The sequence below is a fragment of the Dromaius novaehollandiae genome, chromosome 2 (genome assembly GCF_036370855.1).
Source record: "Dromaius novaehollandiae isolate bDroNov1 chromosome 2, bDroNov1.hap1, whole genome shotgun sequence".
Taxonomy (NCBI): domain Eukaryota; kingdom Metazoa; phylum Chordata; class Aves; order Casuariiformes; family Dromaiidae; genus Dromaius; species Dromaius novaehollandiae.
The window spans coordinates 169,260,828-169,285,913 of NC_088099.1; the positions used below are offsets into that span (position 1 = coordinate 169,260,828).

A 25,086-nucleotide genomic window follows, 5' to 3' on the forward strand; every position below is an offset into this window, starting at 1 on the left:
CGGTGCCGGTCCCCCCGGGGCCGGTTCCCCCCCCGGGACCAGTCCCCTAGGTGCCGGTTCCCCCCGCGGTGTCAGTCTCCCCGGTGCCGGTCCCCCTCGGTGCCGGTTCCCCCCCCGGGACCAGTCCCCCAGGGCCGGTGTCCCCCCGGTGTCGGTCTCCCCGGTGCCGGTCCCCCTCGGTGCCGGTTCCCCCCCCGGGACCAGTCCCCAAGGTGCCGGTCCCCCCCCGGTGCCGGTCTCCCCAGGTGCCGGTCCCCTCCCGGTTCAGGTCCCCCCCCCGGTGCCGGTCTCCCCGGTGCCGGTTCCCCCCCCGGGACCGGTCCCCTAGGTGCCGGTTCCCCCCGCGGTGTCGGTCTCCCCGGTGCCGGTCCCCCTCGGTGCCGGTTCCCCCCCCCGGGACCAGTCCCCCAGGGCCGGTGTCCCCCCCGCGGTGTCGGTCCCCCCGGTGCCGGTCCCCCCCCCCGCCGGTGCCGTCCCGGAACGCTCGTCGCGGGCCGCGTTTCCCGCCGGGCCGGGCCGGGCCGCGCCGCGGGCGGAAGTGTCCGTGCGGCGGAGGCGGCGGTCATGGCTCTGCCCGGCGCCCCGGCCCCGGCCGCGGCCGCCGCCGCCGCCGCTGCCTCCGCGCCGCCGCCCACCGTGCTGATGGCGGTGCGCGTGGGGCTGGCGCGGGCGCCCCGCCCGCCGCCGCCGCCCGCCGCCGCGCTCCGCCTGCAGCTCAGCGTGGAGCCGGCGCCCGGCGGGCAGCGGCGCTTCCGCCTCGGCCTGCGGCACAGCGAGGCGGGCGGCAGCGCGGTGAGGCCGCGGCGGGCGGCGCCCGGGCACGGGGGGACCGAGCACGGGGGGCGGCGGGGAGGGGGCGGCAGGCCCCGGGGGGGCGGGGGCAGGACGGGGCCGAGGGGGACCGGGGCCAGCCCGGGGATAGGGGGGAACCGGGGCTGGGGACATGTTGGGGACAGGACAGGGCCGAGGGGAGCCAGGCCAGAGAGGAGTGAGGGGCTGGGGCTGGGGAGCTGGGGGACAGGCTGGGGGTGAGGGGAGGGGGCCGAGGGGAGAACCAGGGACAAGGGGGAACCGGGGCTGGGGACATGCTGGGGGACAGGACAGGGCCGAGGGGAGGCGGGGGGCAGGCTGGACCCAGGGTGAGGGGCTGGGGCTGGGGCTGGGGCTGGGGAGCCAGGGGGACAGGCCAGAGATGAGGGAGCCAGGGGGACAGGCCAGAGATGAGGGGACAGGGCTGGGGGGAGAACCAGGGCCAGCCTAGGGCCAGGGACAAGCCGGGGCCAGGGACATCCCGGGAAATCAGGACAGGGCCGAGAGGCAACAGGCCAGAGGGGAGTGAGGGGCTGGGGCTGGGGAGCCAGGGGACAGGCCAGGGGTGAGGGGACAGGGCTGGGGCTGGGGGGAGAACTGGGGCCAGGGACATCGCAGGGGACAGGATGGGGCAGAACAGGGCCGAGGGGAGGCAGGGGGACAGGCTGGGAGGTGAGGGGCTGGGGGACAGGCCAGGGGTGAGGGGACGGGGCTGAGGAGAATGGGGGACAGCCCAGGGATGAGGGGAACCAGGGCTGGGGACATCCCAGGGACAGGACAGGGCCGAGAGGAACCAGGCCAGAGGGGAGTGAGGCGTTGGGGGGGAGCCGGGGGACAGGCTGGGGGTGAGGGGACGAGGCTGGGGGGAGAACCAGGCCCAGGGACATCCCGGGGGGCAGGATGGGGCAGAACAGGGCCGAGGGGAAGCAGGGGGACAGGCCGGACCCGGGGTGAGGGGCTGGAGCTGGGTCCTGGGGACGTTCGAGGGGAGTCCGGGGGGGCAGCAGGGCAGTGGGGCTGGGGCAGGGAGGTGGGGAGCGTCAGAGGGGGCCGGGCCGGAGGTGCTAACCGCCCGCTGCGCCGGCACCGCCGCGGGGAAGCCGAGAGCAGCCAGGCCTCGAACGGCCGCGTTCGTCCCGTCCCGTCCCGCGGCGGGTGCTGCCGCGGAGCAGGACGGGCGGCTTCGGGAACTGGCCCTGCCGAGCGCTGCCCCGGTGCCGGTGGCACGTGGTGTTTTCCCGCGTTCGGGGCTGGCGCGCCGTGGTCTTTCACAACCGTTTTCACCCCCGGTCCGTGCACGTGTGTCCGATTTCGGTGTGAAATAATGGCAGCGGGGAGTCTTTTCTCTTGAAACGGACGTCAGCCTCCCCCTTTGTGTGGCCGAGGGCTGCAGAGGGGTTGACTGATGATGAGGCAGCAGAGACTCATGCAAAAAAGCCCATATTAGCAAAACCCCACGCGCCTGCCGCAGATAGCAGGGCAGCTAACGAAAGACCCGCGTTTGGGGGGAGGAACGAGTTCCTGGCTGCGATATAAGGCAGCGTCTAACCAAGCATCTCCATGACCTATCTAGCTTCTGGTGGGCAGCGCGGTCAGTGAAGGTGTTAAGAGGAGGAACCACGGTTGCGTCGGGGATGAGAACTTCTGGTGTGAAAAAAGCGGAGCGGCAACTTTCCCCTTCTTTCTTGCAGCCCCGTCTCTCTGGGTGAAGCTTCGAGACGTCCCGTCAGTTTTTCTGCTGAGCCGTGTTAGCTCTGGGACCGACGCAGGGAGGTCCTGGGGGGCTCACGGCTGAGGGGGTGGGCAACAGGGCGCCGGCACGCTGCCCTCTCGTCGGTACCGCGCTTAGCCAGCTGCGTGTTAAATGACTTTTAAAATCAGCTTTTGGCATGCGTTCAGTTTTTCGCCTTTGTGCAGGGAAGCTGCAAACAAGCAGTTCCTTTGGATACACTGGTTTTGTTTAATACGTGTTGCCGTGCGCTTAAGCTCAGGAGGAGCAATGAGTGTGTTAGCGCTGGCGCTTGGTGGGGAATACCAGGTTGTTCCTGGGAGATTTATGCTGCGTTTTAGGTGAGCTCCGAAGCTTTACTGTGGAGGGTCCCTCTGTCCCGTGCCCCTCCTGTGCCCCCTGCTCCCTGGACGTGCTCTGCGCAGTTTAACTCCTGCCTTGTTTCTCACCAAGTGCCCTGGCTGCTTTTGCTCCGGTTTGCTCAGCCGAGCTCCCGAGGTGGCCGGGGCGCTCCGGACGCCCTTTCCCCGCCGCAGAGCTCTGCCTTCCCGCCCCGTCATCCCTGCTCCGGGCCGCCTGGCCGCCGCTCGGCCCACGCCCCTGGTGATGCTGTTGGAAAGGGGAGAGCGGAGCTGCTTTTCCCTTTGAGCCGTCCCCGCGAGCCGCGGTAGGGATAAGACACAGCTTAAGTCCTGCAGCTTGAGTCCCATCAGTGCCGGGGCACAGGCGGGTAGCGGGATGTCGGGAAGCGCCGCGAGGAAGAGGGAGGTGACTGCCGAGCAGATGGAGGAGGCCGCGGGGAGAAGCATAGCGACCGGTCCCTTAGAGAGGGACTCTTAAAAGTCCTTCTCTGCAGAGTCTTGGGCTTAGAAACTCGTCTTTCCTTGCCCCCGAGGTGGAAGTGTTGTGGAGTGTAAGTGTGGACCCGCCGGGCCCATCTCCGTCCCCACGGGGCCCGTCTCCGTCCCCGCTGCTCCTGGGAGCGCTGCCGCGAGCCCACCTGCCCTTTAGCAGCGTTTTCTGCCCCGCAGCACGCGCCGGGTGGGCGTCCGCCTTGGAGGCGGCTCTGCCGTGTCCCTGGCTGGCAGACGGTTCGGATCAGCCCGTCTCCCCCCGTCAGTCCCGCGGCAGCCGGCGCGTTCCTATTAAAGCCCTGGCAGCGCCGCGGGTCCGGGGGGGCTGCCCCAAGCAGCTGTTTTCGGCGCGTGCCTGCGGCTCGGCCGTGTTTGCGCGTGCGTCCCGCGAACCTCCCGGGCTGCAGCGTCGTCGATCCGCCGTCCCGTCCGCCCCACGTCTGCAACGTGCCGCAGAGAGGGCTGCAGCGGGGAGGTGGCCCGGGCGCGCTGATAGCTGACCCGCCGCTAACTCCGTTATCTGCTGGCGCAGGCCCTGCCTGGAGCCTGGCGGGGCTGGGGCTGGGGCTGGGGCTGGGGCTGGGGCTGGGGCTGGGGCAGGGGCAGGAGCGCCCGTCTGATCGAAGGCGGTGTTTCCTGGCCGGCCCTTTCCCTAGCAGGGCAGGACAACAGCCGGCGGCAGCAGCGGGAGGCCGTGCCTGCCTGGGGACCGCGTGCGTCGGCGTCCTCCGCTGCTCCGGCCGACGTGTAGTTTGGCTGCGGCAAGGTGCCTTTCCCAGGTGGAAACATTGGGTTTGTGGCTTGTTTTGGTTCCTCCCCCCGCGTGGGAACTGTGCGTGAAGGATGCAGAAAGTGAAGCGGTCCGGGGTTGCTTTTACCCTCCCCGCTGACAGGCCTCAGGGAAAACGCCCAGCCTCGGGCCGGGCAGGCTTTGCGTTCAGCTCGTCGCGCTTTTTCCGTTCTTGTAATCCTGGTGATGGGACGAGGGGGCGGCACGTGAGGGGGGACCTGAGGGGAAATTAAACCTGGCCCGAGGGAAAGGAAACCAGCAGTTTCTCTTCGACTTCCTTCCAGCTCCCCTGGCTCCGTGCGCCTTTCGCACAGCGTAACGCGAGTCGGCTTCCTGCTTCCTGCGCGCGTGGAGGCGGCCGTGACCCCTCCGTGCCGCCCGACGGCAGGTGGCTGTACGGAGCCTTTTCCACGGCGGCAGAGCCCGCAGCTTTCCGGAACTGCCGTTTTACCAGAAGCAGAAGTGAAAGCTCCCACTGGGACCTGAAATAAGCGTCAGCCGGGGAGGAGGGGGCAGAGGCAGGCCGAGGACGGAGGGGTCGCTCAGCCCCGGCGTGCGCGGTGCTCTGCACCGTTCCTGCGCCCGGAGTTCAGCTGGGGGCTGGCAGAGCAGAGGAGCCGGGCGGAAAGACGTGGAAAAGCTGGAGCTGCTCAGGAATGTGTGCAGAACGGTTTTTCCAAGGTTTGTAATCGGGGGAAAGAATTGTTTTCCCCGAGAGCCTATTGTCATGGCCACTCTGGAGACTCCGTCTCCATAGATGTGTCCTGCAGTTTGATCTGGGAGAGGCAGAGAGCAGAGGCAACAGGAATGGGAAGCAGATACGTTTCGTTCTGGTGTGCGCCTGGAAGAAACGTCTGTGCTGCTGCAGGGCGACCAGATCATCGCCCAGTGGATGCTAGCTTGGGTGGCTGTGAGCAGGTTACAGCCCTTGGGGTTTTTTTGGAGGACGTGCATGTGGTCTGAACGCGGTATTGTGAAAAATAGGGTGGTTTCCATAGCCGTGGACAGGGACTGGAAAGCCGGCCTTGCGTTAGCAGCCGTCTCTGTTGGGCGCGGAGTGCCAGGGCTTCGTGTCGGGTGGGCTTGTGGTTCTGTGCCAGCGGAGTGAGGGTTGTGCTTGGCTTGAACCTGACGTTTCCGTCAGGTGCCTAGCGTGTGTCGGCACTTGTCTCACGAGAGACCATCTGCGGAGGTGAGGCAGAGGGACTGACTCATGCCCTGAGTCCCAGCCCAGGCACCACGCTGCGGGGTTGTCCCTCTGCCAGCTGCGTCGTCTGCAGCCTCGCTCGGTCCTGGCATGACCCCCTCGTTGTTCTCTCCCCAGAGCATCGCCGAGTACGACCTCAAGGATATCTCCTACAAGGTGAAGAGCCCGACGTGCCACGAGCTGACGGTCCTTGGCTCCGCAGACGAACCGATGGTGTTTAGCTTTGAGGAGGAGCGGGAGGCGCAGAAGTGGTGGACGGTCGTGAGCAGCTCCCTCCGGGAGGTGCAGAAAGGTCAGCACTGGGGGCTGGCAGGGCCCCCGGCATTCGCGTGCTGCGTACGGCCTTCCCCAGCCCCGGCAGCTTGCTGGGGGGCAGCCAGCGCGCCCGGCGCGGGGCAGCTGGAGAGACAGCGGGCTGGGACTGGTGCTGCCGGGAAAGAGCTCGGGGCCGCAACGCCAGCTGCTTCCGTCTCTCTTGAGTGCTGGGACGTGTTCCCCGGGAGGCTCCGTGAGGAGAGCAGAGGTTTCTTGGCTGCCCTTTGCAGGATGCTGGCTCTGTGCTGGCTGGAGGTAAGAGATGGTGTCAGGTCCCGGCCAACGTCCGTGTTTTCAGGGACTCTGTAGGGGCTGAGTGCAGAAGCACGTGATGTTTGGAAGTTTTCCCGCGGCCCAGCCGCTCCGGGGGCCAAAAGGAGCTGTCCCTCGTGGGGCACGTGGCCCTTCGTGGCACGGCTAGTTGTGCGAGCGGAGTCGGTGCCGGTGCAGCCTGCATCGGGCTCGGCACGGGTCGGCAGGCTCCTCCTCCTCGGCATCCTCCTCGAGCTGGACGGCTCCTTTGCTTCAAGCTACCTTGCAAAGCCCAGGAGCTCCTGGTGCAGCTTTCTCCGTGGTGCGAGCGTGGAGCTCCGTGGGGGTGGCAGTCGGTTGCCTCCAATGCTCGGAGCTGTGGCACTGCCCTGCTCTGAGATGTTCCTGCTTTTCCTGCAGCCTCGGACAGCAGCAGCATGCTGGCATCCCCGGCCCCCTCCCTGCCCGTGGCTGCTGGAGGAACCTCTGCGGCGGAGGATCCAGAGGAAGCTTTGTTCTCGGAGCTCACCAAAACCGGTATTTGAGGGAGAAGGCTTTCGTGGCTCTTTGCGTAGGTTGGGGGTTATCGACCCACCCCAGGAGGCTGGAGCTCAAATCCAGATCCAGCTGCTCCCCCGTCTGTGGCTGACAATAAACTCTTTTCTGGGTGAAATTCTGGTCCTGTCGCGCTGTGGGAGAGAAAGTCTCTCCGAGGCAGAGGTGGGTGCTCCGTGCCCCAGCCTTCTGGAGGCTGGCGCTGGCCAGTCAGTCCAGCCAAGCTGTGCGAGAAGGGAAAGAACTAAACTGGTGGCCCCAGAAATTCCCCCGGTGCTCCCACCCGCGTTTCTCCAGCTGCGCTCTAGGAGAGCAGGGCGGCTGCTCCTTCTCCGGGCTGCACGCTGGCTGCATGAGGGGCCTTTCCAAATTTCCTAGTACTCATCAGCACCGTCTGGCCCCCAATCTGGACCACAAATTGCCGTTTCTGGCCAGATGCGAGGCACTGCTGTGCACACACAGTCCTACCCCGCTCGGTGCCAGGCTCGCTGCTGTTACGGGTGGCACTGGCCCTCCCGTGCCCCGAGGACGGGGTTTGCAGACGAGCTGCTGCCTTACAGCTCTCCCTTCCTGCCCCCTTGCAGAGGATCTGGCGCTGCACCTCGCCCAAGCAATCGAGTTTGGGGACGAGGAGGTGGCCTCGCAGTGTGCCGCGGCGCTGGCTCGCCAGCAAGCCTCTCTGAGTATCCTGCTGAAGGAGTCCAGCTACCCCACGGACGAAATCAGGTGAGCGAGCACCTCCGGCCTGCGCGCTCTCGGTGCCGGCGTGCGGGTGCCGTGCTCCCAGAACCGTCTCCTGGTGCCCCTGCTCCGGAGCTGCTGCGTGAACGTCCTCCGCAGGCAGCTGGAACGGGTCCCGCAGGAAAGGGGAGCCTGGGGCAGCCGCAGCGTCCCGGCAGGAATGTGGCGTCCTGGGGTTTGTACTTCTTCCCTGACTCCTGGGAAGAAGGAGGGTAGGGAACGCAGAGGCAGGATATGGGATGCTACCGGGCACAGCAGAAATCCAGACGGTGAGCCCTTCCGAGCGGCAGCCAGCACGGCAGGGACCCAGTTCTGTGGGGTCTTCAGGCTCGGCTTAAACCCGAGTGTGCAGTGACCCCCCCTCAGCGCGGAGGGACTGATGGGGAGGGGGCCACGTGCGGTGCAGGTCTGAACGGTCTCCGACTCCTTCCCGCAGGCCTTAGACCAGCCGGTTCCTATCGGGACAGCAGTAACAAGGACGGGAGTGAGGAGACTGGTGGATAACTTTCCCAGTGACTGGAAGAGTCGTGCCTCAACTCTACCAGGGCTCGGGGGGGCCAGGGAGCCCATGGGCAGAGCAGCCTGGCCAGTGCGGAGCGCCTGGAATGCCAAAAGGCTTCTGACAAGTTCACTTAGAAGCTTTCGAGAGGGAAATTCACTTGTGGAATAGGAGAGAACATGCTCGTTTGGATTAATAGCGGGTTAAAAGACAGGAAACACAGGGTAGGAATAAGCAGACACACCCAGATGATCTGGAAACGGCAATGATGAGAACGGTGTCAGGTCTGCCCGTGAAATAAATCTAGTCCTGGCTGTAAAGTTACAGATGGATCTTGCGGTTCTGAGTTCTCGAAACTTGGTGCTGATAAATGCAAAGTGGGGCAAACGGATAAAAGTCCCAGCGGACGTGCACAACAGGCTCTAATGCAGCCGTTGCGTCTCTGGAAATGGCTGCAGACAGTTCAGACGGGACCAGCAGCAGCAGCTAGAAAGACTCATGGTGTTAGGAGCTGTTAGGAAAGAGCGAGGGAACGAAAGGGAGACCCCAGCCTTGCCCTGGTGTTTTCTGTCTTAATACTTTGGAAATCTAGTTTTGCTCCCCTCCATGTCAAACAGACACAGAGAAGGAGTGGAAAGATCAGAGGCGTGAAAGACCTTTTGCAGGAGGAGAGATTGAGAGATCAGGACTCTAGTCTGAAAGAGAGACAGCTGACGGGTGCAGTGAGAGTCTGTAAGTGCCTGGTGCGGAGAAGGGGATCCGGCGACGTTTGTTCACACGTGTGGGAGCAGATGCACAAAGAGGCCTGGTGAGGTTAGCAAGCTCCAGATTTAAGCAAGGAAAAGGAAATATTTTTTCACAGTTTATCTGAGTACGCAGTGGACGTCATTGCCAAGGGCTGTGGGAGGCTGCAAGAATAGACTGAAATAGAGACTAAACAAAACTGGGGGAAAACAGGTCTCACGTGACTGTTAAACCTGAGGCTCTGGATACCGTCCCTGGCACGTGCAGGCCGGGAGCTGCTGCCTGCTGCAGGACGTAGTCAGAGCGGAAGTCAGGGTGTGCCTGCCTCCGTACCGGTTTCCTGGGCTGTGGTATTACTGTTGGATCCGGGCTGTCAGGCGCTCGGTGTGTCCTCGCGGGACTGCGCTGTGTCCCTGCCCACGTGGAGCGGCACCTTGCCCAGGCTCGGGCGTTATCTCCGTGGCCCAGAGCGGCAGGCTGAGAGTGTCGTAGCTGGCGGGTGGCACGTGCCAAGAGCCAGGACCCCCCGTCCCCGGCAGCCGCAGCCCTTCTGCCCTCCGGGCTGGGCAGACATCCTCTGAGAGCAGGTTCACCTCTCTCCTGCAGCATGAAGGTCGTCGTGGAAGATGCCACGAGTTCTGCAAGCATCACCATCAGAGTCTACGCTCACACTACAATAGCGACCCTCAAGCAGCAGGTATGGGGCGATGCGAGGGCCTGATCCCCGCTGGCTCGGTACGGGGGCTGGGTCGTGGGGTGCTGAGCCCCACCAGCCTGTTCTGTGCGTCTGTGCGTCCCTGTCCTCCTGGCAGGGAGACGAGAGAGGCTGCGGAGCCCAAGGGGCCGATGCAGCCGTCTTAGGTGCTTGTCCCTCTGGGGTGAGAGCTGTTTTTCCCTCCATTCTTCTCCCTTTGTTGAGCCAGTTCTTCACCGGTTCTCTTGGCTCACCCATGAATGCCAGTTTGATGTCAGCCCTTGCTGGGCAACAAGGCAGGGTGAGAAGCTCCTAGGAAGCGTGTGCTCAGGGTGCCACGGCCATGAGCTTACCCCGAGCTTCTCTGGCCGCCCAGGTGTTCCAGGACTATGGCTTCCACCCCCTGGTTCAGCGGTGGATCATCGGGCAGTGCCTGTGCGTGGACGAACGGACCGTCTCCTCCTACGGCATCCGCCGGGATGGCGACACCGCGTTTCTCTACCTGCTCTTGGCAAAGACAGTCGAGCTCACCGAACAGCGCTACGAGGAGGATCAGGCACAAATCATGCTGAGCTCCACCTGCTCGCTGACCGACAGCGCCGGCGCCAGCGCCAGCGCCGGGGAGAAGCGCAAATACAACACCCTGCCCAGCATGTCTCCGAAGAAAGGTCTGGCTCACCTCTTGGCTCGCGCATGGGGAAGGGCGGCCGGCTCCTGCCTGGCGCTGGTGGGCAGGGATGCGTGTGGCCCCGGTCGGGGTGTTCAGGACGTGCCCTCCCGGCAGCACGTCCCTGGCCGGGAGGGCAGGGTTGCGGCAGGGATGGTCTCACGGGATTTGTGCCGTGCCCCTGCCTGGGGGTGAGGAGGGCGCTGGGCCTGGCAGCCGGCCCTCGTCTCCCCGGGGCGGCGTTCGTAACGTGCCTCTTCCGTGGCGTTGCTTTCTAGCGTGGGGCAACGACAACAGCAGGAAGATGGACATCGGTGAAATCAGCCAGCACTTGGATATGCTGCAGATTGGTGACCTTTTCACTAACCAGCCCAAGCCTGCTCCAGCCAGCGCAGCTTTGCCTTCGCCCGTGCAGGTATGGGGCCCGCAGCCCCCCTCCCCGGCATGAGACCGGAGGCTGCTCTCCGGGGTGGGCTGGGTGAGGGGAGGCACTTTACCCGAGCCCTGTCCCCCTCCTCCCTCCCCGGCGGCTCTCCCTGCTTCTGCAGCTCCTGTGTGCTCCCTGCAGGCGGGCTGGTCGTGTCCGAAGTGCACCTTCATCAACAAGCCCACGCGGCCGGGCTGCGAGATGTGCAGCACGGACCGCCCCGCCGATTACGTGGTCCCCGGCAGCTACAAGCCGGATGAAACGGAGCTCTGGAGGATGCAGCAGGAGCAGGAGGGCATCCTGCAGTACCAGCAGGTAACGGGGCCCGCGATCTGACCCCAGGGAGTAGCCGCTGTCCCTGTGCCCCTTGCTCAAGGACAGAGCGGGGCAGGATCATTCTTTGGCGCGGTTTGGAAGTGTCTCGTGGGCAAATGGTCCTGGGCTGGGCTGGGAAGGAGCCGCAGGCGAGGGGGAGACGCAGACACCCCGAGTGGTACCAAAGAGGGGCGGTTGCAGCCCCCTTCCTCTCCCTCCCTGAGGCAGCGGTACCCACACGTGCGTGCCGGGGACTCGCGTAGGTGCCGTGTCGCGAGCACGGCGCGTTCTGGCACTGCTAGAGACGAGAGCCACCGCCAGCCCTGCTGAGCCGCGGCCTCCGGCAGGGACCCGAGCAGCCTCGTTCACCGGCACCGTGCAAAGGGAGAGCGGCGATCCGCGCAGGGCAGGGATCCCAGGGCCGTGACCCGCGGGACGCGGCGCCCCGGTCCGGCAGCGCGTTCTTCTCCTGCCTAACCGTGCAGCGAGCTGTGCGTCCGCAGGCCGCGCGCCGAGGGAGCCGTCGGGCTGTGCCGCGCTCGCTCTGTTTGCGTGCTGGAAGCCGTCTCCCGTGGGCGTCCCAGAAACGCGTGTGGGGCTCCGACGGGACCTCCCGCACCCTGGGACACGGCTGCGGGGGGAGCCCGGCCCCGTGGTCGTGGCGTGCTGCGGGATCGGGTGCGTCCGGCTCAGCCACTGACCAAACCTTCTCTTCTTTCTCTTTTCTTTTGTGCCGGGATCCCGCTAGGAAAAGGGAAGGAGAGAGGATGGTTCAGCTGCGCACTGCATCTTGGGCTCGGGTTCCTTGGATGACTTCATCCACCTGTCCTCCGAATTCTGCTAGCCGCCCCGCGCCTGGCCGACCCGGACGCCCCGTCCCGTCCCGACCCGCCGGCCAGGGCCCAGGGCCCGCCAGGCCGGCCCCCGCGTGCGCTCAGTGGCTCCCGCCGGCCGCTGGGCCACCCGCTTTGGTCGGACCGTAGAGTCGATCGGGGACCTCTTCCCGCACGGAGAAGAGCCGGCGGGGCCCCGGCGCTTCCCCGAGCTGCTGGTGGCGCGTGCTGCTCCGTGCGCGCACGTTGCTGGGGGGAGCGCGGCTCTCCCGCCCGAGGCAGGGACTCCGCTTTCCCGGGAGCAGGGAAGGGGAGAGGGCGGAGGGGGAGCGCAGGGGTCCGGGCCGGCCTGGATTGCTGGTTCCCGCGCGGGGCCGGCTCTAGGGTAGTGGTGATTGAGGAGAGCGCGGCTGTCCCCGCTGCTGTGCTCGTGCTACGTCAGTCCTGCTCGCGAGGGCTTCGGGGAGGAACAGCATCACCCGGGCGTTCGGCGCCGTGAGGAACGGCTGGCTGAGCTGATCCGGGGCTGAGAAATTTGGCCGATGGTGCTCCCGGGGGTCTCGGAGGCTTGGGGTTTCTCCCCCGGGTGCAGGCACGGCACCGTGCCGCAGCGCCCGCAGAGCTGTCGCGGTGTCAGGAGCCGGACGGGCTCCCCTTCGGCAGGGCCAGCCCCGAGCCCTGCGGATCGCGCTGCCTCGCGTCGCGCGGGGCCACCGGCCTTCGCCGGGGCCCTGGTCATGTGGCATGGGCGGAAAATTGTGCGTGGGGCTGACGGTGAAGATACGGCCCCGGCTCGGGTCCCGGCGCCGCTGCGTCCCGGTGAGGCAGCCCCCTCCCCATAGCACTTTACGCGGAGGAGCACGGGCCCGCTCCTCCGTCTCCCGGGTCTGCCGGCGCTCGGAGCCAGGCGGCTGCAGGTTTGTTTATCGTGTTGCACTTTGCGTTCAAAACCTCGTCCCGAAGCCAGTCTTGCGAGGCAGGAATTATCCCAAACGGGGCCGCGGCGAGAGAGAGGTCGGTTCCCCGGACCCCGGTGCGTCCGGCGGGGCTCGCAGGGCAGGGACGGGCTCGGAGCGGGGGCAGCGACGGCCGCTCGCGTCCGCAGGTTCTCGCGCCCGCGTGCGTCTCCCCGGAGCTGCTGTCCGACGCGCGACTGTGCCACGTGGTCATGGGCGCCTTGGCGAGCCTCCTCCTTCCCTGATTAAAGCCTTACCCCCCCGAGCGGCTGTGCGGTGTTCTTGTGCGGGCTGCTCGCCGCGGGGGGGGGGTCACCCTGTTTGGGTGGGTTTGGTGCCGCTCCGGGCCGGGCGCTGCAAGAGCGACGCCGGGGCCCTGTCGTGCGTCTGCTGCCCGCGGCTGGGGCGGGAGAGGGAGGGCCGCGACGGCCGCCGGCGTTTCTTGGCGCGAGGACGCAAGCCGTGAGCGAGACCGTGGTGCCGGGGGCGGGAGCTGAGCCGGCCGCCCCAGGGCTGTGCGTCCGCGTGGGGCAGGGGTTGCCCGGGAGCGGGGGCCGCAGAGCCCTCCCGCGTTGGTGCGCTCGGCTTTGGCTGGCGTCCCGGCTCTCGGCCGCGGAGCAAAGGCCGGGGCTGCTCGTGGGGCGGCGATCGCGGTCCCCGGCAAAGCGCCGAGCTCTGCGTGGGCGACGCGTCGGGGAGCGCGTGCGACTGCAGCACTCGCTGCGCGGTGCCGTGGGTGCGCGGCGCTGCCGAACCCGGAGCTCGGGGGGCCGCTGCCCCCCTCCCCGCCCGTCCGTCCCGGCGCCCCGCGGGGAGCCAGGGGCTGCGTCCGCTTGGGACGTTGCGCGTCCGTCGCGTTGGGCAAAGGGCATCGCCTTGCGTCAGCAACGCGCGCAGAGAAGCCGCGGAGTTTGAACAAAAGCGTCCGAGGGCCTGGAAACGCCCAGGGTGCCGCCGGCCCGGCCGGGGGGGCCGCGCCGGGCGCTGACCGGGGCCCTTCCTCGCCGCAGGCGCTGGAGGCCGAGCGGATGCGGAACTTCCAGCAGCTGCTGCAGATGGAGGCGGAGGTGCTGGTGCCCAACCAGGAGGTGCTGGAGTGCCGCATCTGCTACCAGCAGGTCGCCCCGGGAGAGGGGGTGCTGCTGCGCGAGTGTCTGCACAACTTCTGCAGGTAGCGGGACGGCGCCGCGGGCTCCCCGCCGAGCCCCCCCCCCGAGCCCCCCCGGCCCCCGCGGTGACGGTGCCCCTGTTCCCGCAGGGACTGCCTGCGCCAGGTGATCAACTACAGCGAGGAGCCGGAGGTGGCCTGTCCCTTCCGCGACGACTCCTACGCCTGCGGCAGCCACCTCCAGGAGCGGGAGATCCGGGCGGTGAGTGTGCCGGCGGTGCGGTGCGGCGCGGCGCGGCACGGCCGGCGGACCCGGCGCTGACCCTGCCCCGTGTCCCCAGCTGGTGTCACCGGAGGAGTACCGGCGCTTCCTCGAGCGGAGCTTGGTGCTGGCCGAGCGGCGCACCCAGAACAGCTTCCACTGCAAGACCACCGACTGCAGGGGCTGGTGCATCTACGAGGACTCGGTGAACGAGTTTCGCTGCCCCATCTGCCAGGCCCTCAACTGCCTGCTCTGCAAGGTGGGCCGCCGTGCTGTGCCCCCCACCCCGGGGAGGCCGTGGGGCTGGCGCAGGGGGTCCGAGCGGCGGCCGGCCCCGTGCATCCCCCCGCCCGGGGCGGCGGAGCTGAGCGCTGCTGTCTCCGCGCCTCCAGGCCATCCACGAAGGGAAGAACTGCCGCCAGTACCAGGACGACCTGCAGGTGCAGGCGCAGAACGACGCCGCTGCCCGGCAGACCAACGACATGCTGCAGGTAGGAGCGCCGGGGGGGCCCTGCACCCTCCGCGGGGGGGGGACCAGGCGTGCTGGGCCCCGGCACCCTGCCCGCGTCGGCGGGACGGGGTCGGGCAGCCCCCCCCCGCGCTGCCGGCGCGTCCCTGACGGCTGCCTCCCGCCGCGCAGACGCTGGTGCAGCTCGGGGAGGCCATGCACTGCCCCACGTGCCTCATCATCGTCCAGAAGAAGGACGGCTGCGACTGGATCCGCTGCACCGTCTGCCAGACCGAGATCTGCTGGGTGACCAAGGGGCCGCGCTGGGGGCCCGGGGTGAGCTGCCGGCGGGGAGGGGGGGGTCCGCGGCGTGGCCTGGGCTGCCGAGCGCGGCGGGTCCCCGTCTGACCCCCTCTCCCCCCCCTCCAGGGCCCCGGGGACACCAGCGGGGGCTGTCGCTGCAACGTCAACGGACAGAGGTGCCACCCCCGGTGCCAGAACTGCCACTGAGCCCCCGCCCCGCGGGGACAGCGGACTGGAGGCGGCCGGGCGGGGAGCGGCTCTCCCCCCTCCGCCGGACGTCCCGGCGGTCCGGCCCGCGGGACGGTGACGCGTGCGGGCGTCCTCCTGCCCGGCGCGGCGCTCCCAGGCCGGCGGCAGCCAGAGGACGGGATGGACTGAGGGGCCCTCGCGCCCGGAGGTGCTGCGTGGCCGACGGCCTCTGCTCTGCCCCGTGCAGGGAGCACGCGGGGACCTGGCCCCACACCGTGCCGGGACACGGGGGAGGCCGGGGCGGGCGGCTCCGCGCAGCCTCCCGGCCGGCGCGACCCACACGAGCAGCGCGGGGCGTCCCAATAAAGCTGTGTGCGTACCCACGCGTTGCCTTCGGGACCGTCGCGGCCCTCATTGACCACGCGAGACCGGCGCGGGGTGGACGAGCCGTTTAATGCGATCACAACACGATACAGACGTGGGCTGCGGCAGGCGCCGGCCCCGCAGCCGGGCCGGCTGGGGCGGGCAGAGCCGCGGCCCCGGCACAGACACCACACCACGCTTTCCCCTTGGACGACAGCGTTTATTCCCGCGTCCCCGGACCGCGCGAGCACAGACGGCAGCCCGCCGCGCAGACCGGGCGCCGGCAGCGTTTGTGCGTGGCGAGGGCGTCGTTAAATAACCGGGCCGAGGCGCCCGCGTGGAGCGCGGCCTGCCCGCCTGTGCGTCCCGCTGCGCGCGCGGCCCTGCGCCCTGGCAGTCGTGCGCCGCGGGCGCGTGGCCGCGCGAGGGGCTCCCCGCCGCCGTGTCTATTTGGGGGGCCGGTAGACCATTTTCCTGCTCTTTAGCACAGACCATTTGTGGCGCTTCATGTAGTAGAAGAGGGACGCCAGGAGCCCGGTGATCATCAGCATCTGGGGAGGAAGCACGGAGTCAGCCCCGGCGCGCCGCAGCGGGAAGGCGCCGGGGTGGGGGCACAGGCACCGGGGAGGGGGCGACGCGCCGGCCCGTGCCCCCCCCCACAGCACCCACCTTCAAGCCCATGCGTTTGCGGTGGTCGTGCTCCGGCTCCGCCGCCCACCGCAGGAAGGTGCAGACGTCCTTGGCGAGCTGCGACATGGTGGCGGGGGTGCCTGGGGAGGGCAGAGCGAGCTGAGCGCCCCGGCACGGCGACGCACCCGGCCCCCCCCCCCAGCCCCCCCGCTTACCGTCGTCGTACTCCAGGATCTCGTTGTAGATGGGGGGGGCCATGCCGATGGCCTGCCCGGGGAAGTAGGGGTTGTAGTGCAGCCCTTCCCTGACCGTGACGCCGGTGGGGGGGTCGCAGTAGCCGGTGAGGAGGGAGAACACGTAGTCCTCGCCGCCGTGCCTGCCACGCAGACCCGGGGTGAAGTCGCAACGGGGCCGCGGAGGCCGCCCCGGCGCCGGGGCCCCCGCAACGGGGAACCCCTCGGCCAGGCGGCGCGGGGCCGGCCGAGCGGAGCCGCGGGGCACGTGCGCGACGCGGCAGCCTCACCGCGCGTTGACGATGTAGCTGAGGTCGGGGGGCAGCGCCCCGTTGTTGGCGGCGCGCGCCGCCTCGGGGTTGGGGTAGGGCTTGGGGAAGTAGTCGGAGATCTTGCCGGGGCGCGTGAACATCTCCCCGTCCTCGTTGGGGCCGTCCACCACCTCCACCTGTTTGGGGGGGAAGCGGCGCTCAGCCGGGGGGGGGCCACGCGCGGCCGCGATGCCCTGTGCGCCGCGGGGCCGGCTCACCTCCTCAGCCAGCGCCTTGACCTCCTCCTCGGTGTGGGTGACGCCGATGAGGTTGCGGAAGGCCAGGTACTCCATGCTGTGGCAGGCGGAGCACACCTGCTTGTACACCTGGTAGCCGCGCCGCAGGCTGCGGGGAGGAGCCGGACGTGAGCCGCGTCCCCGCCGTGTCCCCGCCGCGGCCCCGCCGCGGCCCCCGCCGTACCTGCCGTGGTCCAGGGAGGAGAGCATGCCGCCGTGGCTCCAGGGGAAGCTGGGCGGGTGCATCTCCAGCTCGCCGGCGCTCACGGCCGCCCCCAGCGCCAGGGCGAGCCCCGCGCCGCCCGCCGCCGCCCCCAGCGCCCACAGGGCCGCCTTCCTGCCGCCGGCCGGGCCGGACGAGGACGAGGACGAGGACGAGGACGAGAGGCGGGCCTGCAGCACAGCCGTCAGCCCGCGCCGCAGCCGGAGCCCCCGGCACGGTGCGAGGGCACCCTGGGACCCCTCAGTGGGGTCTGCAGCGAGCCCCGGGGGCCCCCCGGGAGCCAGGCACCGGCAGGGCACGGATCGGGATACCGGGGGGGCTCTGCAGGGAATGACCAGGCCCAGCACGGCCACACACCGAGCTGGGCCAGGCATACTGGGCCTGGAGAGCTGAACTGGGGGTACTGGGAATACTGGGGGTACCAGGAGCACTAGGGGTACCAGGGATACCAGGCCTGGGGTGCCGAACCGGGGGTACTGGGAATACTGGGGGTACCAGGAGCACCAGGGGTACCGTACCAGGGATACCAGGAGCACTGGGGATACCAGGCCAAGGATACCAGACTGGGGATACCGGGCTACCGGCAATATCAGGCCAGGGGTGCCACAGCAAGGATACTGGGAGCACTGGAGATACCAGGCCAGGGATACCAGGAGCACCGGGGATACTGGGCCAAGGGTGCTGTACCGGGGATACTGGGCCAGGGATACCAGGGGTACCAGGAATACCGGGCCAGGGGATACCAGGGGTGCCGGGGATACCGGGGATGCTGGACTGGTGGGGCTGGGGATACGGGGCATGCTGGGCCGGCAGCACCGGGGATACCAAGGGCACTGGGGATACTGGGCCACAGATACCAGGCCTAGAGTGCTGTACCACGGGTACTGGGGATACTGGGAGCACCGGGGATACCGGGCCAGGGATGCCAGGCTAGGGATACCGGGGATGCTGGGGATACCAGGAACACCAGGGATACCGGGTCAGGGATGCCAGGCTGGGGATACCGGGGGTACCACGGGCGCCGGAGATACCGGGGATGCTGGGGATACCGGGCCAGGGATACTGGTGGTACTGGGGGCGCTGGAGATGCCAGGGGAGCCAGGCTGGCAGCACTGGGGATACCAAGGGCGCCAGGGATACCGGGGGGGGCTGGGTGGGCAGAACCGGGGATACCGGGGATACCAGGCTGAGGATACCAGGGGTACCGGGGGCGCTGGAGATACCAGGGATGCTGGGGATACCGGGAGCACCAGGGGTACCGGGGATACCGGGCTTGATGTGCCGTATCGGTGGTACCAGGCCAGGGATGCCAGGCTGGGGATACCGGGGGTACCGGGGATACCAGGCCAGGGGTGCTGTACCGGGGGTACCGGGCCAAGGATACCGGGGGTACCGGAGATGCCGGGGGAGCCAGGCCAGCAGCACCGGGGATACCAAGGACGCCGGGGATACGGGGGGGGGGGCGGGCCGGCGGAACCGGGGACACCGGGGATACCAGGAGCACCGGGGACACCAGGGCACGGATGCCAGGCTGGGGATACCGCGGGCACCGGGGCGCCAGGCCGGCAGCACCGGGGATACCGGGGGCGCCGGGGACACCGGGGATGCCGGGGAGCGCTGTCCCGCCCCCCCCCGCCCGGCGCGGGGCCGCGGCGGCCGTGACCCGCCCGGTGACCTTCATGCGGCGGCGGGGCGGGGCGGCGCGGGGACGGCGGGGCGGGGGCGGCGGGGCGGCGGCGCGGGGCTCACCGGGGCGGCGCGGGGCGGCGGCGGCGGGGCCGCCCGCGGCGAGAGCAGGAGGCGGCCGTAGGGCCGCAGCGCCAGGCACCGCACCGCCGCCATGTCGCGAGGCCGCTGCTTCCCGGCGGGCGCCGCGCGGAGGGCACGGGGACGCCGCGGCCCCGCCCCGACGCCGCGCCGGAAGTGACGCCGCGCCCCGCCCCGGAAGTGGCGGCGGGGACCTGGGTGCGCCTGCCAGGGGCGGCCGGGCTGGAACACCCACTCCCGCCCTGGACGCCCCCCCACGGTCCCGGACCCACCACGGCCCGGGACCGCCCCTCCCCCCCCACGGTTCAGACCCCCCACGGACCGGGATCCCCCCAGACCGGCCCCCCGGGCTGTGAGCCCCACGGCCTGGGGACCCCCACGGGCCGGATCCCCCCCAGACCGGGCCCCCCCCCCGGGCTGGGTGCCCTACAGACCGGGGACCCCCACGGTCTGGGACCCCCGCAGCTCGGGACCCCCCACGGCCCGGGATCCCCCCCAGACTGGGCCCCCCCGGCTGGGACCCCCACAGCCCAGGACCCCCCGGGCTGGGGACCCACCATGGCCTGGGACCCACCATGGAGCGGGACCCCCACAGACCACTCCCCCCCAAGGCTGGGAGCCCCACAGACTGGGGACCCTCTGCGGTCTGGGACCCCCCCACGATCTGGGACCCACCACGGCCTGGGACCGCTTCCCCCACGGACCAGAACCCCCACGGACTGGGATCCCCCATGGCCCGGCCCCCCTGGGGCTGGGAACAGCACGGACTGGGGATCCTCCATGGCCTGGGACTGCTCCCCCCACGGTCCGGGACCCACCACAGCCCAGGACCCCCCCCACTGTCCAGACCTCCCATGGCCTGGGATCCCCCCTGCCCCCCCCCCCCCCCCCCCAGTCTGGGGTCCCCCACAGACCGGGATCCCCCTGGGCTGGGACCCCACAGACTGGGGACCCTCCACAGCCCAGGACCCCCAAGAACCACTCGGCCCCACAGGGCTAGGACGTGCCGGACCCCAGCCGCCCCCGTACCAGAGCACCAGTGGCCCCCCCAGGGCCCAGCACCAGCTCCGCACACAGACCGGCAGCGAATCCTTTATTGCAGCCACTGAACACACCGGGGACTGAGGGGCCCCCACCGTCACACCGGGGGCACCTGCGACCCCCCCTGTACACACCAGACACTGTGGACCCCACCAGTACCCGAGAGAGCACAGGGCCCCCACTGTACCCCCCCGGGAGGCACCCATGCCCCCCTCCCACGGACACCGGGGACTGGGGACCCCTCCCAGTACACACTGGGGACCACGGCCCCCCCACCGTTCCCACCGGAGGCGACCGACCCCTTCGCTGCACCCACCGGAGACCGCGGCCCCGCTCCCGGCACCCCCAGCCGCGACAGCCCCCCGGGGCAGGACCCCCAGGGGCCACCCCCAGCACGCGTCCCGCCCCACGGCTCCGGGGGGGCTCAGCCGCGCCCCGGCTACTTCCAGAAGAGCACGTTCCAGAGCAGCAGCCAGCAGGGGTAGAGGAAGATGGCGACGAAGGGGAAGACGACGGAGCCGTAGAGGTAGTGGTCCAGCAGCCCCCCGGCCACGGCCTGCAGGAAGAGCTGCCAGCACTCCAGCACCGACACCGGGTACTCGATCAGCTCCTGGTACAGGAAGATGCCGAGCAGCAGTGTGACGGCCGGCGTGACCAGCACCAGCAGCGCCGCGTACAGGTACCTGCGGGCGACAGGCAGCGCTGCAGCAGCGGGGCCCCGGCGTCCCCGGGAGCCGAGGGGCCCGTCCGCCCCGCGCCGCTCACCTGGGCCCCGTGGGCTGGACGGCGGCGGCGACGGGCACCATGGTGACGGCCAGCAGGAAGCCCAGGGAGAAGTTGACGAGGGCGATGCAGCCCAGCTGCATGGCCAGGTAGAGCAGCGACAGCAGCTTCAGCGTCATCCAGCCGCGGTCGCTCCCGGAGCCCGTCAGCACCCTGCGGGGCAGAGACGGGGCGGCGGCGCTGGCGGGGGCTGCTCCCGCCCCGAGCCCACCACCCTCCTGCCCCCGGGAGAGCCCCGAGGGCCCCGCGGGCACCTGTGCGTGTTGTGCGGCAGGGCCAGGCCGGCCACGTAGATGGCGATGACCGTGAGCACCACGGCCTCCGCCTCGGACACGGGGAAGTGCTGCGTGGCCACGTGCTGGCCCAGCACCGGCAAGAAGTAGAGCGTGAGGCCGGTGGCGTGGCAGATGAGCAGGGGGGGCACCAGGGTGAGCAGTCCGGGCCGGGGCTCCTGCAGGGACGGGGCGGGAGCTGAGCGCGGAGACCGGGCAGGGAGGGAAAACAAGACCTAGGTCCTCTTCCCCCTCCCTGCGTCCGGCCAGAGCGAACCAGGCGCTCAAAGATCCTGCGCTACAGAAGCGGCAGAGGCTCGGGGACCCGCTGCCATCCGTCTGGAGACGGGGAGGGGATGCCTGGGGGGTCCCGCGGGGCCTCACCTCCACGGCGGCGTGGGCAGCTCCCTGGTCGCCGTCCCAGAGCCGCTCGGCGGGGCCGGCGTCGCATTTGCTCAGCTTCATCCACAGGTCCAGGGCGTGAGCGCGCGGTTAGGGAAGCGAGCGGCGTGGTCTCGCCTCCCGGCGCGGGGCCCCCCCACACCTCCCCGCACCCCCTCGGGGGCCTGAAACCCTCCCTGTCCCCCCCAGCGCTGCCCTCGACATGAGGATTGGGGCGGGAAGGGCCCCATGGGGCCGTGCCTCCGGCGAGGGGGCTGCAGAGGGGCCGGGAGCACCCGCCGTGCCCCACCACAGCCCCAGACCCGGGACGAGACCCCCGCTCCAGAGCGCGGCCTGCCAGGAAGGATATCTTGAGGATGAGGATGAGGATGAGGAAGCCGAAGGCCGGCATGTAGACGCTGATGGAGACGAAGCGGGACAGCGAGGGCAGCAGGTAGAAGAAGTAGGACTGGTGCAGGCGCTCCAGCAGGTTGTTGAGTTTCCGGAACATCCCCTCCAGGGTCCTGCGGGGACCGGCCTCAGCGCCGGGCGGCAGCTCCGCCGGGACCCCACGGCCCTTCCCGCGGCGCCCCACGGAGCAGCCTTCCCGCCCGGCCGGCCCCGGGCCCGGCACTCACTTGCCCACGGTGCTCATGTCGTACTTGTACTGCCGGAAGCTGTTGATGCCGCGCAGGGTGATGGCCTCGATGTGGTAGCGCAGGAAGAGGCCGTGGTCGCCCTGGGGCCGCCCCGAGCCCTGCTTGAGCACCATGAGCAGCAGCGTCTGCAGGCTGTGGGCGTAGGCCGGCAGCGTGTCCCAGTCGGAGCGCTGCAGCTGCGGGGAGAGCCGCCGTCGGGAGCGGGACGGGGGCACCGGCCCCACACCCCACGGCGGCCCCATCCCGGGAGCCCCGGGGCGGCCCCGCGGCCTCACCTTGCCCTGGATGGTGCAGAGGAGCCCGTTCTTCTGGCAGAAGGCGTGGAAGAGGTTGACGAGGTCCAGGTTGGGCAGCTGCCCGTTCAGCCCCTCCACGGCCACGTCGAAGCTGGTGACGACGTCGCTGCTGAGCTCCAGCGACACGGCCGCCTGGATGGCCCCCGCCCGGCCCAGCGTCCCCGACGACTGCATCTCTGCGGGCACGGCGGGGCCTTAGCGCCGGGGGGGGCCCGCGCAGCGCTGGGGAGAGCGGCTCCCGGCCCCGTCGCTCACCCGTGATGTTGACGTCGTGGTAGGCCTCCAGCCAGGCCTCCATGCCCAGCAGGTCGTGCTCGTTCACCAGGAAGATGATGTCCTTCGCCCAGTAGATCTGGCCTGAACGCAGAGGGGCGGCCGCGTCAGCCGGGCCCGGTGCCGGTGCCGGTTCCTGCTCCGCCGAAGCGGCGCGGAGGCCGGCGCGCGCTCGCTCACCTCGGAAGTAGGAGGCCAGGGCCAGCATGAGCCCCACGGCCTGGTGGTTGTGCTGGCCCTCGCTGCAGGGCACGCTGAGCACCAGCGACTCGGTGCTGGCCGCCCGCGGCGCCCGCAGGATGCCGTACACGTTGGTGCCCTTCACCATCTGCGGAGGGGACGGCAGGGCTCGGTGCGCCGCGAGGGGACACGGAGGCGCCCGTCCCCCTCGCCCCCCCGGCGCCGCTACGCACGTATCTCTCGCGGGTCTCGTCCGGGAAGGGCAGCGTGCGGGCGAAGGGCTGCTTGTACACCTCCAGGCCCAGGTTCCACATGGTCTTCTCCAGCCAGGCCACCGGCATGCCGCTGCGGAGCAGGCGGACGGCGATGGGCCCCCTCTCCCGCCAGCCCCCGAACCTCGGCGGGGCCCCGAGGCGCCTGCCCTGCCCCACGGCGGGCGCGGGACTCACCCCGCCTTCTTCTTGTGCCCGGCGAACTCGCGGGCGTAGGAGAGGGCCCGCTCGCCGTAGGCGAACTGCTCCTCCACCATGGTGGAGCCCATGGCGTTCTCCGACATGTAGGTGCGGGGGGCCACCGGCGGCAGGGCCAGGGCCAGGAACCAGCCCAGCCCGGCCACGTAGCTGAGGAGGCTGCGGGGGCCGCGGGCGCGGGGGGGGTGGGGGGGGGGTTGAGTGTGGGGTCGGGCTGGTGCCCCCCCCGGACCCCCCCCCGGCGGCCACACTCACCACAGCGGCGTGTTGAGGCGCAGGATGAGCCGCGACAGCGCCCGCCGCCGGTACGGGTCCGAGAGCAGCCCCATGGCGGGGGGGGCCGCTGTGGGGCAGGGTGTGCGTAACCCACGGGTGGCGGCAGCCACGGCGCCGCACCCCATGGCCCCCCTGCAGCCCCACAACCCCCCTGTCCCCCTGCGGCCCCACAGCCCCCCATCCCCAGGCGCCCCACGTCTGCCGGCCCGGCCCCATAGGCACCCCAAGGCCCCATCACTGCCCCATAGGCACCCCACAGCTCCCAGCCTGGCCCCACAGGCACCCCAAGGCCCCATCACTGCCCCACAGGCACCCCACAGCCCCATCACTGCCCCATACGCACCCCATGGCTCCCAGCCCTGCCCCATATGCACCCTGCAGCTCCTCACCCAGCCCCATGCACACCCCACAGCCCCATCCCGTCCCCATACGCACCCCACAGCCCCATCACTGCCCCATACGTGCCCCATGGCTCCTGGCCCATCCCCATACGCACCCCACAGCTCCCATACCATCCCCATATGCACCCCACAGCCCCATCACTGCCCCATACGCACCCCATGGCTCCCGTCCTGTCCCCATAGGCACCCTACAGCCCCATCACTGCCCCATACGCACCCCACAGCTCCCAGACCGTCCCCATGGCACCCCACAGCCCCATCACTGCCCCATACACACCCCACAGCTCCCAGACCGTCCCCATGGCACCCCACAGCCCCATCACTGCCCCATACGCACCCCACAGCTCCCAGACCGTCCCCATGGCACCCCACAGCCCCATCACTGCCCCATACGCACCCCACAGCTCCCAGACCGTCCCCATGGCACCCCACAGCCCCATCACTGCCCCATACGCACCCCATGGCTCCCGTCCTGTCCCCATGGGCACCCCACAGCCCCATCACTGCCCCATACGCACCCCACAGCTCCCAGCCCTGCCCCATAGGCACCCCACAGCCCCATCACTGCCCCATCCGCACCCCACAGCTCCCAGACCGTCCCCATGGCACCCCACAACCCCATCACTGCCCCATACCCACCCCACGGCTCCCAGACCGTCCCCATGGGCACCCCACAGCCCCACCACTGCCCCATACGCACCCCACAGCTCCCAGACCGTCCCCATGGCACCCCACAGCCCCATCACTGCCCCATACGCACCCCACAGCTCCCAGACCATCCCCATGGCACCCCACAGCCCCATCACTGCCCCATATGCACCCCACAGCTCCCAGCCCTGCCCCATAGGCACCCCACAGCCCCATCACTGCCCCATACGCACCCCACAGCTCCCAGACCGTCCCCATGGCACCCCACAACCCCATCACTGCCCCATACCCACCCCACGGCTCCCGTCCTGTCCCCATGGGCACCCCACAGCCCCATCACTGCCCCATACGCACCCCACAGCTCCCGGCCCTGCCCCATACACACCCCACGGCCCCATCCCATCCCCATAGACACCCCACAGCACCCAGCCCTGCCCCACACGCACCCCACAGCCCCGTGCCTGCCCCACACGCACCCCACAGCCCTCCCCCCGGCCTGTACCTCCCCCCCGTGCCCCACTGCCCGCCCCCGCTCCACGCCCCCCCCCCCCCGTGCCGCAGCCCCCCCCGGCCCCGCTCCCCCCGGGCCGCCGCTCGCTTCCCACCGCGCCGGCCAGGCCGCTCAATCACCCGCGGAGCGGGACAGGCCGCGCGATGGAGCCCAGAGACACCGATGGGAGCCGCCCGCCGCGGGGCCCGCGCATGCGCGTGGCGCGCAGTCCAAGAGCAGGGCGAGCAGCAGCCGGGGGGGGGGGGGGCAATGGCCTCCCTCCCCCAGCCAGGCCGTGCAAGGGGGGGGGAGCAACGGCCCCCCCCAGCCAGGCCGTGCAAGGGTGGGGGCGTTGCAATGGCTTGCAGAACTCTGCGGCTGGGGACAGGGCGTTTCCAGGGATTCCCCCCCAAAAAGGAGGCTGGGGGGGGAAGCAGCAGCGGTGGGGGGGGGGC

At 69.9% G+C, this 25,086-nt stretch overlaps 3 protein-coding genes across 7 annotated transcripts; 1 reads left to right on the plus strand and 2 right to left on the minus strand.

Annotated features, from left to right (window-relative positions):
• Nucleotides 1-502: 502 nt before the first annotated feature.
• SHARPIN (SHANK associated RH domain interactor) lies at nucleotides 503-15,081 on the plus strand. Of its 2 annotated transcripts, none has more exons than XM_064507998.1 (14): nucleotides 503-792; nucleotides 5,508-5,682; nucleotides 6,378-6,494; nucleotides 7,097-7,238; nucleotides 9,103-9,193; nucleotides 9,567-9,858; nucleotides 10,136-10,272; nucleotides 10,426-10,599; nucleotides 13,399-13,559; nucleotides 13,647-13,758; nucleotides 13,838-14,017; nucleotides 14,151-14,249; nucleotides 14,399-14,542; nucleotides 14,636-15,081. In XM_064507998.1, exons 1-14 carry the CDS (start codon nucleotides 565-567, stop codon nucleotides 14,714-14,716), a joined length of 2,133 nt encoding a protein of 710 aa, XP_064364068.1. In that variant the 5' UTR covers nucleotides 503-564; the 3' UTR covers nucleotides 14,717-15,081. The 2 variants fall into 2 exon arrangements, with proteins under 2 accessions (XP_064364068.1, XP_025970586.2); XM_026114801.2 differs by lacking the exon at nucleotides 503-792 and adding an exon at nucleotides 4,012-4,864.
• A 51-nt stretch (nucleotides 15,082-15,132) lies between these two features.
• On the minus strand, nucleotides 15,133-18,604 carry LOC112991946 (cytochrome c1, heme protein, mitochondrial). The gene is made up of 7 exons (XM_064508006.1): nucleotides 18,444-18,604; nucleotides 16,656-16,864; nucleotides 16,454-16,580; nucleotides 16,215-16,372; nucleotides 15,907-16,067; nucleotides 15,731-15,831; nucleotides 15,133-15,612 (listed from the first exon to the last, which is right to left on the minus strand). Exons 1-7 carry the CDS (start codon nucleotides 18,534-18,536, stop codon nucleotides 15,508-15,510), a joined length of 954 nt encoding a protein of 317 aa, XP_064364076.1. The 5' UTR covers nucleotides 18,537-18,604; the 3' UTR covers nucleotides 15,133-15,507.
• A 1,205-nt stretch (nucleotides 18,605-19,809) lies between these two features.
• On the minus strand, nucleotides 19,810-24,844 carry GPAA1 (glycosylphosphatidylinositol anchor attachment 1). Of its 4 annotated transcripts, none has more exons than XM_064507999.1 (13): nucleotides 24,747-24,844; nucleotides 23,072-23,159; nucleotides 22,796-22,975; nucleotides 22,580-22,691; nucleotides 22,347-22,494; nucleotides 22,149-22,250; nucleotides 21,873-22,069; nucleotides 21,577-21,773; nucleotides 21,309-21,462; nucleotides 20,942-21,037; nucleotides 20,540-20,736; nucleotides 20,268-20,438; nucleotides 19,810-20,185 (listed from the first exon to the last, which is right to left on the minus strand). In XM_064507999.1, the coding sequence occupies exons 2-13, from the start codon at nucleotides 23,143-23,145 to the stop codon at nucleotides 19,942-19,944; spliced, it is 1,872 nt and encodes a 623-aa protein (XP_064364069.1). In that variant the 5' UTR covers nucleotides 23,146-23,159; nucleotides 24,747-24,844; the 3' UTR covers nucleotides 19,810-19,941. The 4 variants fall into 4 exon arrangements, with proteins under 4 accessions (XP_064364069.1, XP_064364071.1, XP_064364072.1 ...); XM_064508001.1 differs by having other exon boundaries at nucleotides 24,772-24,829; XM_064508002.1 differs by lacking the exon at nucleotides 24,747-24,844 and adding an exon at nucleotides 24,618-24,641.
• Between the last annotated feature and the right edge of the window lie 242 nt (nucleotides 24,845-25,086).

Coding starts and splice junctions, on each gene's coding strand:
- SHARPIN (XM_064507998.1), top strand. CDS start 565: ATGGCTCTGCCCGGCGCCCCGGCCCCGGCCGCGGCCGCCGCCGCCGCC. Junction 10,273..10,425: donor CTTTGCCTTCGCCCGTGCAG/GTATGGGGCCCG, acceptor TGCTCCCTGCAG/GCGGGCTGGTCGTGTCCGAA. Junction 14,018..14,150: donor TCAACTGCCTGCTCTGCAAG/GTGGGCCGCCGT, acceptor CCGCGCCTCCAG/GCCATCCACGAAGGGAAGAA.
- GPAA1 (XM_064507999.1), bottom strand. CDS start 23,145: ATGGGGCTGCTCTCGGACCCGTACCGGCGGCGGGCGCTGTCGCGGCTC. Junction 22,070..22,148: donor CCACGACGTCAACATCACGG/GTGAGCGACGGG, acceptor CCGTGCCCGCAG/AGATGCAGTCGTCGGGGACG. Junction 21,463..21,576: donor GACATGAGCACCGTGGGCAA/GTGAGTGCCGGG, acceptor CGGTCCCCGCAG/GACCCTGGAGGGGATGTTCC.
- LOC112991946 (XM_064508006.1), bottom strand. CDS start 18,536: ATGGCGGCGGTGCGGTGCCTGGCGCTGCGGCCCTACGGCCGCCTCCTG. Junction 16,865..18,443: donor CGCCGCCCCGCGCCGCCCCG/GTGAGCCCCGCG, acceptor GCTGTGCTGCAG/GCCCGCCTCTCGTCCTCGTC. Junction 16,373..16,453: donor TCAAGGCGCTGGCTGAGGAG/GTGAGCCGGCCC, acceptor CCCCCCAAACAG/GTGGAGGTGGTGGACGGCCC.